The sequence below is a fragment of the Bubalus kerabau genome, chromosome 13 (assembly GCF_029407905.1).
Source record: "Bubalus kerabau isolate K-KA32 ecotype Philippines breed swamp buffalo chromosome 13, PCC_UOA_SB_1v2, whole genome shotgun sequence".
In the NCBI taxonomy this organism is placed as follows: Eukaryota; Metazoa; Chordata; class Mammalia; order Artiodactyla; family Bovidae; genus Bubalus; species Bubalus kerabau.
The window spans coordinates 52,523,087-52,537,360 of record NC_073636.1 but is presented as its reverse complement, the minus strand read 5'-3'; the positions used below and the strand labels follow the sequence as shown (position 1 = coordinate 52,537,360).

Below are 14,274 nucleotides of genomic sequence, written 5' to 3'. Positions count from 1 at the left end.
TGCTGATCGAGTGACGGGTGCGGCGGAGGCTCAAAAGACTCTGTCAGCGTTTTCCAAGGACGTTTTTCCACAGGAAGACGTCACTGCGGAGTCAGGACCTGCGGAGGGAAAACCCCGCAGTGGACGGATCGCCGTGGAAGTCACTGAATAGCCAAGATACAGGTTCGAATCTCAAACCGCTACTCAGGGTTCTATGGCCTTGGCGAAGTCTTGTAAATTCTCTAAGCCAGATTTCTCGTCTGCACAGAGTGCTCTCAGGAGGAGAGTTAGTGATGGATAGACGAACCTGTTAGGAGAAATGGATTTGAAGAGCTGGTTGAGGCGGCCAGAGCTTTGGCAGATGAGCCAGGGTGATCTTCCACCTCAAGTAGCGGGGCTCCCACCTGAGTGAGTATGGGCAATTAGGCAGGGAAGAGACTCTCGAGACTTCCAGGAGGACTTGGCAGCAGATGGCCCTTACTTGGAGGCACTGGAGACTGCTGATCAGGGTGGTCACACCTCGTCGGTGCCTTAAAGGGCTGTGAGGGGGACCTGAGAAATGGTGCTCCCTCCAGGGCACCATCTTGACAGGTAAACAAAATCAGTGTAAGGAGGACACTTCACTGCGAGTGGCAAGCCTGGCATCCCAACTCCTGAGCTCTGTGGAGCGCACTATTTGCCTCAGGGTGTGCATTTGAGGCCCTAGACCACTGACACCCCTTCTCAGAGAATGTTCTCTCACTGAAGCCAGATCACTGAGTTGCTGATTATGACCATCCTTGCCAGCAGAACCGAGAACGAGCCTAGGAGATGAAATAAACCGTAATTGCTCCTCAGCAGCTGTGACAACCCGTTCCTCTTTGCCAAATACTCAACTTCTCAGCCTCCGTTGAAGTGGGACGAGCATCCAACTCAGTTCCAGCCCACAAAATTTAAAGGGAAGAAAAAAAGGGGGGGGGGAGAAAAAAAAATTTTAAGGGAAGGATGGTGGGAAGTTTCTGGGAAAGCATTTACTTTTTTGATAAAGTGCTGCTGCCTCAGTCAATTCACAGAACTGTGACCGCTGCCTTGTGGCACGGAGAGACCACCATGCAAAGGATGGGAGGAGGATGAAAAGTCTAGGTCCTTGATGAACCAACATCTCTGACACTTAGAGCATACTTATGTCCAGACTGTGTCAGGTGAAGAAAAATAAACCACTCTTTGGGGTCTTGTAAATCAGGTTGTGTTTCTTGTGGCAGAGTACATTCTTAATTGAGGAGCTTTGTGAGCCTAACCAAAGGAATTATAAACATGCTTGAAGCACGTGAAGCACACGTGGGTCCCTTCTGTCTTTGGAAACACACCACTAATTACAAACTGATTTTTAGCCTTCATATCTATATGTTCTGCCCTCACACTTGGGCTAATCAGGATGCTACAGATTGTCCTGCATCAGCTTCCTTCTGACCAACAGTCTAGTATCCAAGTTCTGAGCTGGAACTAGCTTGAAACCCTTTTGGCAACAGTCTGAACTGAAGAGAAAGCCACTTCAGGCAGAAAAGTGGGAGCAGTACTCTTCCTGGACAACATGGAGGAGATTGGTCTTTGATCCAACCTCCTGGCATGGCCCAGTGAGCACCTCCGGTCTCATGTCTCCTCTGGAGTGTTTATTCCAGCTTTGCCCTCCACACTCCCCTCACCCAGCCTCACCTCCCACACCTGCAGACACAAGCATGCCAAAAGAGTGCCACTCAAGAGGCTTTCTCCATTTTATTTCTTTGGGAAAAGAAAACGAAGTCTTTCCATCACATATGGTAGAGATATATATTTATATATATTTATATATAATTTCTTTTGTGGTTGGAATTCCCAAAGCTGAGTCTGTTCATATTTTTTTCTACTTTTTTTTTTTTCATACTAATGCCTCCTCTTCCTCCTGCCCCTCTGGCCCAGGCCCAGGTTCTGGGGCCAGTGCAATGAAGAGTGAGTGGAATGGGCAGTGATTGCCAGGACAGCCCCCCACCCAGCTCAGAGAACTGGCAAGGGGCACCAGAAGGGGCTGTGCAGAACAGAGGCCACAAGGGCACTCCTGTTTGTGTGTGGGGTGCACAGCTCGTTAAACAGTCACCAGTCATGAGAGGAGGCTGGTCAGGGGTCGGGGGATTGCTCACAGTAGTTGCCAGCTCCCTCCAGCCTGCCCCACAAACCCAGTCTTGGGGGTGGGAAGGAGAGAGTTAAAAGAAAAATACAAGGGCCGAGGGCCAAACCTCCTCCGATTTTTATTGCTGGTGTGTTAGAAATTTGCCTTTCCCTTCTTATTTTGGGAGATGGACTCTAAGAGGGCCCCCAGAGGAGGAAGTGACTGGCTGCCCCAACCCCCACTAATGGCCATGCCAGGACTACCCTGGGCAAACACTGGGCTACCTCAGGCCTCTTGGACCCAGGGGTCAGTGATTCTCTCAGTTCAGCCTTGCTCTTCAAGAGCAATCATAGTTACCCCCCCACCCCCCAAAACAAGGGCCTTGGGCTCAGGCTTGGGCCCAAAGGAGCTAGGAAGTGGGCAGTGCACCAAAGATCAAGCAGAGTTTTCTACTGGAAGAAAAGGTGAGGTTTAGGGGAAGAGGTGGCCTAGGACAATGATGTTCTGAGCATGAAAGCAGTAGGCTGAGCACGAAAGCAGAAGGTGGCTGAGGGAATCAAGTGGGAAGACATAGGAAGACATCACAGACACTCATAGGACCTCAGAAACTCGATGAGGGGAGTGCCTGAGAGGCAGGTGGCACTTAATAACTGTAGTTAGAGCTGGATAGTGGCCCTGGGTGTGGGGTCAGCCAAGCAAACGGGGCTGTTGTCCTACAGGATCCTGGTCAGAGGGGTGAGGGTAGAGCTAAGAAGCCTCCAGGTGACCCTTTCCAAGAACAGGACAGCAGATCTTCCCTGGGTACCAAGCCTCCAGCCTCAGCCCTTACCTCCTCCAACATACACATATAGACACACACTCAGGACTAGCCCAGGCTGTAGACCTTGGCAGGGAGGGGCTAGGCAGGTAGCCCTCTCAACAGCAGGCAGGCCATCTGCTCCCACGTGTCCTGCCAATCTGCCCAGGGAGGGAGAAGAGTGCAGGAAAGAGGGAGGCCAGGAGCCCAGTGTCAGCTTTGGCAGACCCCACACAGTCCCCCTCAGGCTACACGGCCTAGGAGATTGGTACAGAGAGCATCTCTGGACACAGGGTGGCCGACAGTAGCAGCCCAGACCCACCAAGGGGCTGGGCACCTCATGGCTCTGCAAGGCCTGCCACCTCTCCAACAAGGGAGTTCCAAGAAAAGGAGCCCAAGTTCCCCTGCTGCCTGGACCCTCAGCCCCAGTCACTCTGCCCTCCCCCTATTTCCTCCTTGGGAGGAGGGTTGAGTGGGCTGCCTAGTGGGGCAGTGGTAGAGCTGGGAGGCACCCAGTGAGGGGAGGGGAGGGGCCTGGTCACAGCTGCTTTGAGAACCTCTTTGGTCTGGGGATTCAGGGGACATGGGGAAAAGAGATGGCAGGGAAGAGGATACTGGGGACTCTGGCCTTTGACTGGGTATTTGTCAAAAGGCCACATGCCCAGGTAGGAGATTATATTTCTGTGGACTCGATGCGCTCAAGGCGGGAGGGGGTCCAGGCTTTCTTCTCCTCCCCATGTTGGGGTGTAGGTGTGCTGGCACCTCCCGCAGCCCCTCGCTCTCGCAGCCGGCGCTCCAGCTGCTGGTTGCGCTGGTACATCTCCACATAACTCAGCTGCAGCTGCTTCTGGTACTCGATGACCTTCTCCTTCTCCTCCAGCCACACTCGGCGCTCCTCTGCAAAGCTGGCACCCTGGCGCTCCCGGGCTCGCCGCTCAGCTGCCAGCTCAGCCTGCAGCCGCCCCACCTCCCGCCGCAGGGCCCGCGTCCCACTCTCCCCACCAGCATCCGCCTCCCCATCCAAGGAAACCAAGGAGGCGGCAGCAGCCACCCCAGCCTGACGGCGCATCTTAGCCTCATCGCTCTCGCAGGTGGCCAGTGCATCCTGTGGCTCAGCCGGGTCCACTGGGGTCAGCGCCGGCTTGAGGCAGGCAGAGGGCAGCTCTCCCTCACCCAGCTCCAGGCTGGCCTGTTTGCTGCTGAAGGAGTCCCTCAGGCTGAGCAGCTGCTCCTCCTTCTCCCGCAGGGAGGCCCGGCCCTCCCGCAGCTGTGAGCGCAACCCAACAATCTCACTCAGCTTCTGGGACACATCCGCCTGCGAGTCCTTCAGCTGCTGCTTCAGAAGGGAAATCTCCCCAGCCTTCTGGCATACCTGGCAGGGGCAGATGAGAAGAGAAGTCAGGGAGAAAGCAGAACTCTGCTTACCCCTACTCTAGCCCCCATATCCAGCCACAGGGCATTAAGCTGCCCCAGGGCTCAGGGTCAGCTCATCACGGCAGAAATGACAATGCAGGGTCCCCTCCTCAGACTCGGGACAACATGGCTAATCTCACAAGGCCTGGGACTGCTCTGGTCCTCACAGACACTGCCAACTGATGCAGCCACAATCTTCACTCCCCTTGTGATAATTGTGGGCTGCTACTCTGGTTTTCTCCAGAGAGACAGAAGAAGGGGACACAGGGAGATGCCCACGCCCCAGTCTGCACCTCCCACTTAGTTTCCTCCATCCGGGGCAGGAAGTCGGCCTGTTCCTTCTGGCAGGCGGCAACCTTGTCCTCAAGCTCTTCCCGCTGCCGCATCAGCCGGGCTGCCTCCTCCTGTAGCTGCTTTTTGTCCTGCTGCAGCCGCAGCACCTGTAGCTGCAGGCCTTGCTGGGCGCGCTGGGCTCGCCGGGCCACCTGCTGCAGCTTGCCACTGCAGCCCTGCCGCAGCTCAGCCAGCTCACGCTCCCAGGCCTTCTGACGCTCCTCCAGCACCTGGGCCACCGCCGCCTCACTCTGCTCCAGGCTACGCCGCAGAGCTGCCACCTCCTGCTCCTTCTCCCACAGCCGCTCCTCTAGCTCCTGGATCAGAGCACTGGGCGAAGGTGGTGAGCAGGCCGCAAATGGCAGGCCTCCTCCTCCACCCTCCCCTGATCCCAGGTGACCTGGTCGCCCCATGGATGAGGATGACCCACTCTTGCTGGAGGCCCGCCCACTGTCGGACGTTGCCAGGTCCTGGTAGCCCGACCCACCACCACTGCTGCCACCACCACTGCCACTACCATAGCTGGCAGTGCCAATGCGGTTGATGTGGCTGGTGGAAGCACTGAGGGGCGCCAGGTGCTGGCTATAGCTGGAACTGTAGGTGGGCAGGCTTGTGAGTGAGTTCCGGCCTGAGTCTGAGAGGCCGCTCCCACCCCCACCCGCGGGGGTCATGGTCCGAGACTTGTCCAGTCCACCCTTGAGGCCACCAGGGCCCTGTCGTCCCTCAGGGGTCCCGTTGGTCTGTGGGGGACACAAGTTCTGCATGGAGTGGAAGTTCTTGGGTACAACAGGCTTGAAGGCCGAAGGCCGAACTAGCGGCTCTGAGCACTGCACAAAAGCAAGGAAGAGGAAGTAGGCATCAGGATGGGGCCTTAGCCTTGGCCCCAGTCTTTCCCTCTGATCTAGACTTGTCCAACCCCACCTCCACCCCCATTGGACCTCCATCCTGGGAGTCTCTCCTGGCTGAAGTCTTACCTTATGTCCACCACCTGCCCTCCTCACAGCCAATTCTCCACCCAAGGCCCACCAGCTGGACTTGACCCCCAAGGCTCCCCAATCCAGCTTCTATCTCAGTCCCTAAAGCTCAAAAATATCCAAGAAGGCCCGCTTCACCCTCTTCTCTGTGTTGCCACCTATCCCCAGAAAAAGGCTGTGAGGACTGACCTGGTCTAGCTTGCCAGAGGCGGCCAGGAGCTTGGGCGGGTGGCTGGGTTCACGATACTGTGGTGGGGCCTTATCACTGCCGCCACTGCTGCTGCTGCCGCCGCTGCTGCCCACCACATTGCCGCAGACATCCGTGTGGTCGCTGCCCCGTAGCTCGCCATTGAGGTAGAGTGAATTGGCGAGAGCCTTGTCCTCTGAGGGGTAGCGGCCTGGCCTCTCCCTGCTAACCCCACTGCTACGGGGACCAGGGAAACTGCCCTGGTTGCCCCCACCCCCCGTGCGGGTGCCCACACTTTTCATGGCAAACTCCTGGGTGTGGGCCACTCCACTGCCCACACTGCCCATGGCCAGGCGAGGGTCTGGGGGTCCGAGCTCAGAGGGCCGAGGGGCGAAGGCCAGGAGGGGATCTCGCCCTGGGTCAGCACGCACAGGCAGTGTCTCCAGCTTCGCCATGACTAAGCCAGGGGGGCACTGTGGGCACAAGTAGGAAAGCAGAGAGAGATCAGTCCCACCCCCACTCCCACCACCCCATCCAAGCCTGACCCAGCACCAGCTGAACCTGCCTTTCAGTGTCTCCTTCCTTATAGTGGGCCCAGGAGTCCCCAAACAGTCAAGGTAAAGGAATGGGGCTGGGGAAATAAGGACAACTTGGTAATAGGGGCTGCCCGTTGTACACCTGACAAAGCCCAATCCCTAGGGACCATACACCTACCCTCCTCCCTTTGCTATCTATACTCAGTATTCCACTCTTCAACTCCCACCTCAGACCCAGCTTCATCATGGGTCTGCCCCCTAGACTCAGTGACCCACCCACCCCCAATTCTTCACTGCAACCTCAGAACTCAGCTATCCTTTACTCTGGGTCTGGACTCCTATATCCCAATCTCATGGGCTGGGAATATGGGTTTGGAAGGGGACAGCAGTACCTGAATTCAATAGGGGACCTTAGAACTTAAGGGAGGGAAACCCACCCCTATCCAAAAATTGTGGATGGGAGTCCTTCCCGGTCCCCTAACCTAGGGTGTTGCAGTCAAGGACAGAAGTGGAGGCTCACTACCGGCGCAGGATCCTCTCCTTGCCTCTCCAAGGGGGTGGGGGGCCGATGGGGCCTCAAGCCTGGGACCCTCCGAGGCCCGGTCTGCAGGGGCCATGTGCCTCACTCTCGCAGCTCGGCACGAACCAGCTACGCGACTTTGGACCGGCCGACTGAGCCATCCCGGACTGCAGTTTTCTCCTCTGCGAAATGGGAGGAATGGAGGACCTACCTCGCAGAGCTGCCGCGTGCCAGGAACCCCAGGGCAGCGGGAGCGGGACAGGACGGAGGTATTGGGGGTAGGGTGGGCGGTAGCTGCCTGGGCGGCGCGCATCTGGGCCACCTAGGACACGCGCCACCCCTCGCGGACGGCCGGGGACCGCGGTTGCAGCGTGTAGCAGGGGGCCCTCCCAGAGGTCTTCCCAACTTGCACGCATGGGGGTCTGGCACGAGAGGGTCCCCTCCCCATGGTCAGTACCTCGGCAGAGGCCCCGGGGCCGGTTGAAGCCGGGGCAGAGGACGCAGCGCTGGCTGCGGAGGACGCCTGCCGTACCTCCCTCCAGGCCTGCGGTTCCCACAGGTGGGCGGGGGCAGGGGCGGAGCCTCGGCGCCCAGCGGCGCCCAGGATTCCGTGCCTGCAGAACCCCTCCAAGAATCCACTGCCTTCGGGAAGACTTCCTGGATTACTCCCCTCCCCCGCTCCTTGTGGACCTTGACCCTGCTCAGTTCACCGAGAATTCCTCGGAGCCCTTCAGTGGGCGTGCGTCCCCCTCCCCCAAGGCTGGCCCACAGCAGGGCCTCGGGTTACCTGTGCTCTGGAAGGCCCTGCTTCCTGGTTCCTTTGTCTCAAGTCCGTACCAAAGGAACACCTGCCCCAGAGAGCCTCATATTCAGCCGGACAGGGGCTGCAGGCAGTGCCGGCCACGAGCAGACGCTCATACAAGTGCCAAAAACGGCAGGGGGCGCCCTTCAGTCCTTTAAACCCTGTCTTCCTTGTCTGCTAAGATGAAGGGGTACAGGTGGCAGTCCTGGGCCCCTTGAGTGCTGTTTCAAACTGTCTTCTACCCAGATGCCCACTTCTAATGCTGTGTTGAGGCTATCAGGTCCCAGACCAGGGGAACCAAACAAAACTCTTGCCTTTCAGGTGTCTTCTGGCCACACCTGGAATTACAGCCCGAGGTGGTTGGAAAACTCCCACAAACCAGTCCGCACCACTTTTGTAAAATTCCATTCTATCAGCATCTCCCCACCCCCCCCCCGCCCCCGCCCCCACCCGCACCAGGTGTGGCGAACAGGCATTTACCACCTTCTTTCCTTAAGCTAACCGGTTCACACGTCCCACAAAGCTGAAACATAGAGTAAGGCAAGAGAGGGTCCAATTGAAGTGCAAGTGCAGGTGAAAGTGAGTGCCTACTTTCATCTGGTGCCCTAGGTGCTGCTGCCAAAATCTTGACGCTCTGCTCACCGATAATGAACAGAAATATGGAGATATAATATCCCCTCCCAGCCTAAACATGACTCCCTTCTCTTGCCATCTCTGGAAGGAGCAGCTGGGGAGTCAAAAGGGTGAAGGCTGGGTGTTCTTTTTTTTGGGGGTGGTGGTGTTCTGAGGCTTAGAAACAGTGGGACGATCTGGTCAGGGAGGAAGAACTGACTAAATGTCATACAGATGGGGTCCGGGGGTGGGGCAAGGGAGGTGTCTGGACTGGGACACCAGGATGGGTATGACACCCTTAACATGACAGGAGAATGTGTGGGGAAAGGGGTGCTTTTTTGTTTTTGAAAATGGGTGCTTTGAGGAAGACCAGAGAAAGATATCTCTCAGGTATCAGATAGAAAGAGAAACTTAGATCATGAGCGTTCAAGCATGATGTGGGTGGGGTCCAGCGTGGAGCTCCAGTGGCAGAGCCCCCGAAGCCTGGGTGGAGAAGTGATAGCAGGAAGAAGACCAGGGGAAGGCAGGCCCTGAAGACCAAGATGGAGTACACTTCAAGAAGGTAAGGGCACTCCTGGAGTTAACAAAGGGGCTTATTCGTAAAATTGGGATTGGAGAGGGTGCCCTGAATTTGGCAGGTGGAAACATCACTGGTGCCTATGAGAGAATGATTTTGGGAAAGTGGTGCAAAGCAGAACCAGACTGCAGGAGTGGGGGGAGGTGGGGGTCTGGAGGGAAAGAGTTCCCTTCTCTTTTGAGAAGGCAGTAATTTAAGGTGGTTTGGAATCCAAAGGCTCTTTTCTAATTTTAGAATTTAACATGGTAGAAACCTGAGTGTGGTTATATGCTAAAAGAAGGTGTCGATAGTGAGATGAGAAAACTAGGCAAGGGGGTTCCACCAGAAGCCTGGGTGTGGGCAGGAGCAAACCTCAGGTCATGAAAGTGAGAGGATAATGTTTAGGAAGGTGCTTTGCAAACTGTAAGGTGCAGTACAAATATGCAATACTACCTTCCCTGAGATCCAGGAAAGGAGACTCTGACCATAGATTGGGGCTGATCATATGCCACCCTGCCCTACGGTTTCCCTGGATTGTGTGTGGTCCCCTGAAGGCCTGGGTGCCCAGAGTCCTGGGTGGATGGAAATGAGGTCCCAAAACTGTTTCCTGAGCCTCCTATCCTTGTGGTCTTTCTCTGGGAATCATTGACTACCAACCCACTGCAACCCTCCTTGGAGCCTCACTCCTTGAAGAGCTTATTATAATTCTAACCTATTACTGTCAACCCCATGCAAGTGTTCTCTGCCCCTTGCCTCTCCCAAGCTCAGACTGCTGCAACTTCTTTCTACAAACCTCCAGCAGGGACTGGCAAGACAAGGAAGGGCATATATCTCCCTGATAGGCAGAAACTGAGTCCAGAGGAAGGGTGTGAGTTTCATTTGTGGGTCAGGGTCCTGCACTAGCCCAGGTAGCTGAGTATGGTCTGCAAAGACAACCTCATGGCATTAGCTCAACAACCTAGGATGACAGCCTGTTGCCTGAGTCTGCCTCTATTTCTGTCCTATCCACCCTCAGTGCCTGGGACATTACACAAAGAATTAGCGGTCACGAAGGGGGCAAATAGACTATACCTGGGAGTTAGATGGGCAGGTCCTTCCATCCTATAGTGACCACCCAGCCCCTCCACATGTGTGTCCCTCCCAAAGCTAGTAAACTATACCTTTCCCTTGGGGTCTCAGAGCCCCAAGCTCAGCCCATTCACCCCCTAAAGATCTTAACAGCCCCTCCTGCCAGCATCCTTGCTGGGGGCTTCTCACTGCTCTTTCTTGTTCTGCACTCCCTCCCCTGTGCAGCTATTAAGAGACTCTTTCTAAAGGACAAAGACGATCTTGTCCATGCTTTGCCCAAATTCTTTTGCACCAGGTGCAATATAGACACTTATGGAGGTATCAGCTCCAAGTGGAAATCCCAGTTCAAGTGATTAGGGGTGGAATTGCATGCAGGTTATTCCACTTTGAGTTCTCACACCTACCTTACAGGAATCTTAAGAAGTGAATGTATTATGGGTAGATGCCTGGCATTCCTCTCAGCCCTCAGAACCACAGCTTGCAGCAGGGCCCCCAAGGACTCTCCTGCTGTTCATCCTATTTCCCTTGACCTGAGTCCCTCTCCACACTACATAAAATCTCTTCGCAGCTCTCTGTGCCCATTCTGCACCCTTTAAGAACCAACCCAAATACTGCCTCCCAGGACAGCATCCCTGCTCTACCCAGGGGGAGGGCTCTTGGAGCACTTGGTTCAGGCCACTTCAGGGAGATTTCATTCTGGGGCTGGCCTGTGGGTGCCCCCAGGAGGGGAACAGACCACAGAATCTTGGGGTCTCTGTGCTCTGATTCAGAGGCGATGCAGAGAGAACGCATGTGGGAGAATGCTAGTTATAAGCAATGCAAAGAGGCAATGAATCCCGATAGGAAAATCAGGATGGGCTTCCAGGAAGGACTGAAGGAGAAAAGGTATCAGGGGCACTATGGGGCTTTGGGGGAGGGGGTGCAGAGGTCTCCAGAACTTCTTGGTTGGGATGTGTGAGGGGAGATTCATCTTCTCTTGGCGACAAAGGGGTAAGGGGCCGATCCCCTAGATCCTGGCTCTGATAAATCCCGTGTTTCAGGACTGAGGGGGCTGACAGCGCCCCCCCCCACACACACCCCAATCACACACGCGCGCACACACGAGCCTCCCACACGGGAGTGGGGGGTGGTGGCAGGGGGCGGGTGTTCGCCCCCACGGCCCGCAGCGCCAAAAGATAGAGACCCCAGTCACAGGCCATCCCAAGGAGGTGTCCGGGGGGATCTCTGCGGTGGGAGAAATCCCCCCTGCACCTCCTGGAGCTCCTCACCAACGCGTGTGGCCCGGGGGGGCGGGGCGCAGAGGGAAGAGGTGACATAATCCGGGCCGCACCCCCTCCGGCCGCCACCTTCCCCCAGGCCCTGCGAAGCATCCATGACATCATCGGCCTCATCTCCACTCCCTTCATCCCTGGGATCCCAGCAGTGGGACGCTCCCCCTCCCCAGCTCCGGGTCCGATCGAACGAGCCTCGCGGTGTAGCGGGCAAGGCGAAAGGTCGGAGTCGAGAAGGGCGCCGCGGTGGGTCTGCCTCACTTACTCGCTGCCTCAGGGTCCGGCGCGGGGTCTTCGGTGCTGGCGCCGCCGGCCCGGCTCGCTGGCGCGGCCAGAAGCCCGCCCGGCGGGGCGCGAGGCGCGGGCCCGGCTGCGCTCCGCGCCCCTCCCGCTCCCCGCCCGGGCCCCGCCCACCCGCGGCTGCGGCAAACGCAGGTCCGCCCTCCAGCCACGCCCCCCAAGCTCGCCAATCTCTGGGCGGAGGCGGGGCCCAGTGCCTTAACCCCTTTATCGCTGCGCCCAGGCCCTCGCGTGGGACACCTCTAGTTCACCCACCCGCCTTCGGGCGCTCTGAGCCGGCCCCGAGCCCTCTGCACACTCCGTGTTAACCCTCTATACTCTTGGGCTCAGCCCCCGTCTCTCCTCTTAAATCCAATAGGACAGACCCTTATTGAACCCCACATCTTTGGCGACAAGGAGCAACTCCTCTGACTTGGGAAAGGGGCTCTAGACGCCGAGCTCCGCGCCCTATTCCTCTCTCGCTCCGGCTCTTCGGGTCGCGGCTTCCCAGCGGACACCTAGAGACCTTACTACTAGTCTGCAAGGTGGGGGCGGGGCGAGCCATCAGGGGTGGATACGACACCGCCCTTGGAAGACCGGCCCAGGCGCGGGGAGAAGTGGGCGGGCATTTGTAAGGTTTTGAGGGTCCTTGACTCCTTCCATCAGCAATCGGAGCCGGTTTGAAACTTGATTCTCACGGAGGATCACCGTCGTAGGGGGAAGGGAGGGTGACCAGGTAAAAGACGTACATTACAACTGAGCAGGGTTTGACTGCTTCATCCTGTGGCCCGAACCTGGCAAGATGCTTTGGCCCTTCATAGTGAGAGGGAAAAAGGCGGTTGTGTCTGATATGGAATACCAGCTTCGCACACAGTTGCCAGGTCTGTGAGAGAGGGGCTCATTCTGCCCCAGGTGGCCCAGGAGGATTGCCGGGAAGAAGTCCGTCCGGAACGGAGGCCTTCACCTTGAATAGGATAGACAAGCAAGCCAGGCCTAGGGTTCAGCATTAGCAAAATCTTTGAGGCACAAAGGATCTGACCTAAAAACTGCAGTTTCTCCACTCTGTTGGCATTTAATCCATAGTACCTCTACTGTTACAGAGGATTTGTTTGGTCAGCTGTCATTCTATTTAAATATTTTTATTTCTGGCTATTTCCTGTTTTCTGAATTTTTCCATATTTGCTTTTATCTCCCATAGTGATTTGTAATGCAGAAAGCCTGTTTTTAATTCTTCTGGTTGTTGCCATTAAGTTTATCAAATAAAAATGCAGCTTATTTTCACAAATTATTAAAGTCAATGACAGTTCATTCATTTTTATGTTCCTCCTGTGTAATGAGAAATTTCCATCTCTTGGCCTGCTGCCCTCACACTACTTATATTTGTCCACTTAATCCAGGATGACAGACTCAGTTTTTATTTACACTTTTAAGTCACAATATCCTCTTTTTCAATCGTTTTGGCTTTTGCCAATGATTTAATTGGTAACATTACCGACAGTTTCTTATGCACTAATTTTTCTATTCCTCCTTCAGACCCATCTCCCAACTTGACTAGTGATTTCAAAGTGAACTCCAGGATGTTACATTTTTCTAAGTCTTTGCCCTAGGTGACGGAGAAGGCCATGGCACCCCACTCCAGTACTCTTGCCTCGAAAATCCCATGGATGGAGGAGCCTGGTAGGCTGCAGTCCTAAGAGTCGGACACAACTGAGCGACTTCACTTTAACTTTTTCACTTTCATGCATTGGAGAAGGAAATGGCAACCCACTCCAGTGTTCTTGCCTGGAGAATCCCAGGGATGGGGTCGCACAGAGTCAGACACGACTGAAGTGACTTAGCAGCAGCAGCAGCAGCCCTAGGTGAGAATGCCTTTCTGCTGTCCTCACACACAGGGTGGCTTAACTAGTTATAGAATTCTTGAATCTCAAACTTTCCCCCTCAAAATTCTCTTGTCCATATCCCATTGTCTTTGGCTCTTAAAATAGTAGCAAGTACATCTGAAACTAATATTATATGTCAATTATATTGTAGCTCCAAAAAAAGGTAGCAAACCTCGATTGGTCTCTTTTAGGCGAGCAAATTGCCTGGTGCTTGTTGGGACTTTTCTCTACTCTCAAAAGTCAAACATTTTGCCAGTATAAATCTTAGTATAGGCATTTTTCTATTAAATTTTCAGAAAGTCTTCCTTTCAACTGAGAAAAGGTCTCTTCCATTATGTTCTTGTCCATTCTATGAACAGATTGTTTTGGACTTTTTTTCTCCTCTAAAATTATCACATTGGATTACCACTGTCAATTAAATCTCTTTGTCCCTTTTCTCTAAATCCTGGGGACAGTATCTCAAGTTTTTGGTTTTCACCATCACTGATTTAATTTTCACAGTTAAGGGTATTCTATTTTCTCTAATAAAACATTTAATTCTGTTCATTTTAGTTTCCTTTTGTTTTTCCATCTACCTCTGTCTTGATCTCAACTTAGTATCTTTTGATAGTTCTCTGTTCTTATATTATTAAGAATGTGGTTTTGCATCTTAGGAACACCAGAAAAGTAAGAGAATACCATATCTGACTCTGTTCTAATGCATATGGAAACCTTGATATTTAATAATGTAGACCCTTTTATGGGAAATAAAATTACAAAAACAAGAAAGATGTTGAAAATACTATCCAAGGAAGATGTCCGAAGCGGGTTCGAGGCCCAGATGGTTTAATGGAAGAATTCTTTCAAACTTTCAGTGATCAGATAATCCTCACCTTGGAAATTTCTATCAGAGCCCAGAAAAATAAAATTGGTATTTCATCTTATGAAGCCACCATTCCCTTTATAC

General features: G+C 54.4%; 1 protein-coding gene across 8 annotated transcripts; it reads right to left on the bottom strand.

The window, feature by feature from the left end:
• Positions 1 to 2,216: 2,216 nt before the first annotated feature.
• Positions 2,217 to 11,588, bottom strand: LZTS3 (leucine zipper tumor suppressor family member 3). 8 transcript variants are annotated; one of them, XM_055544342.1, is made up of 5 exons: positions 11,435 to 11,572; positions 6,886 to 7,042; positions 5,807 to 6,277; positions 4,604 to 5,470; positions 2,217 to 4,269 (listed from the first exon to the last, which is right to left on the bottom strand). In XM_055544342.1, exons 2-5 carry the CDS (start codon positions 6,955 to 6,957, stop codon positions 3,571 to 3,573), a joined length of 2,109 nt encoding a protein of 702 aa, XP_055400317.1. In that variant the 5' UTR covers positions 6,958 to 7,042; positions 11,435 to 11,572; the 3' UTR covers positions 2,217 to 3,570. The 8 variants fall into 8 exon arrangements, with proteins under 8 accessions (XP_055400317.1, XP_055400318.1, XP_055400319.1 ...); XM_055544343.1 differs by lacking the exon at positions 11,435 to 11,572 and adding an exon at positions 7,648 to 7,969; XM_055544344.1 differs by lacking the exon at positions 11,435 to 11,572 and adding an exon at positions 7,318 to 7,554 and having other exon boundaries at positions 4,667 to 5,470.
• Positions 11,589 to 14,274: the final 2,686 nt, after the last annotated feature.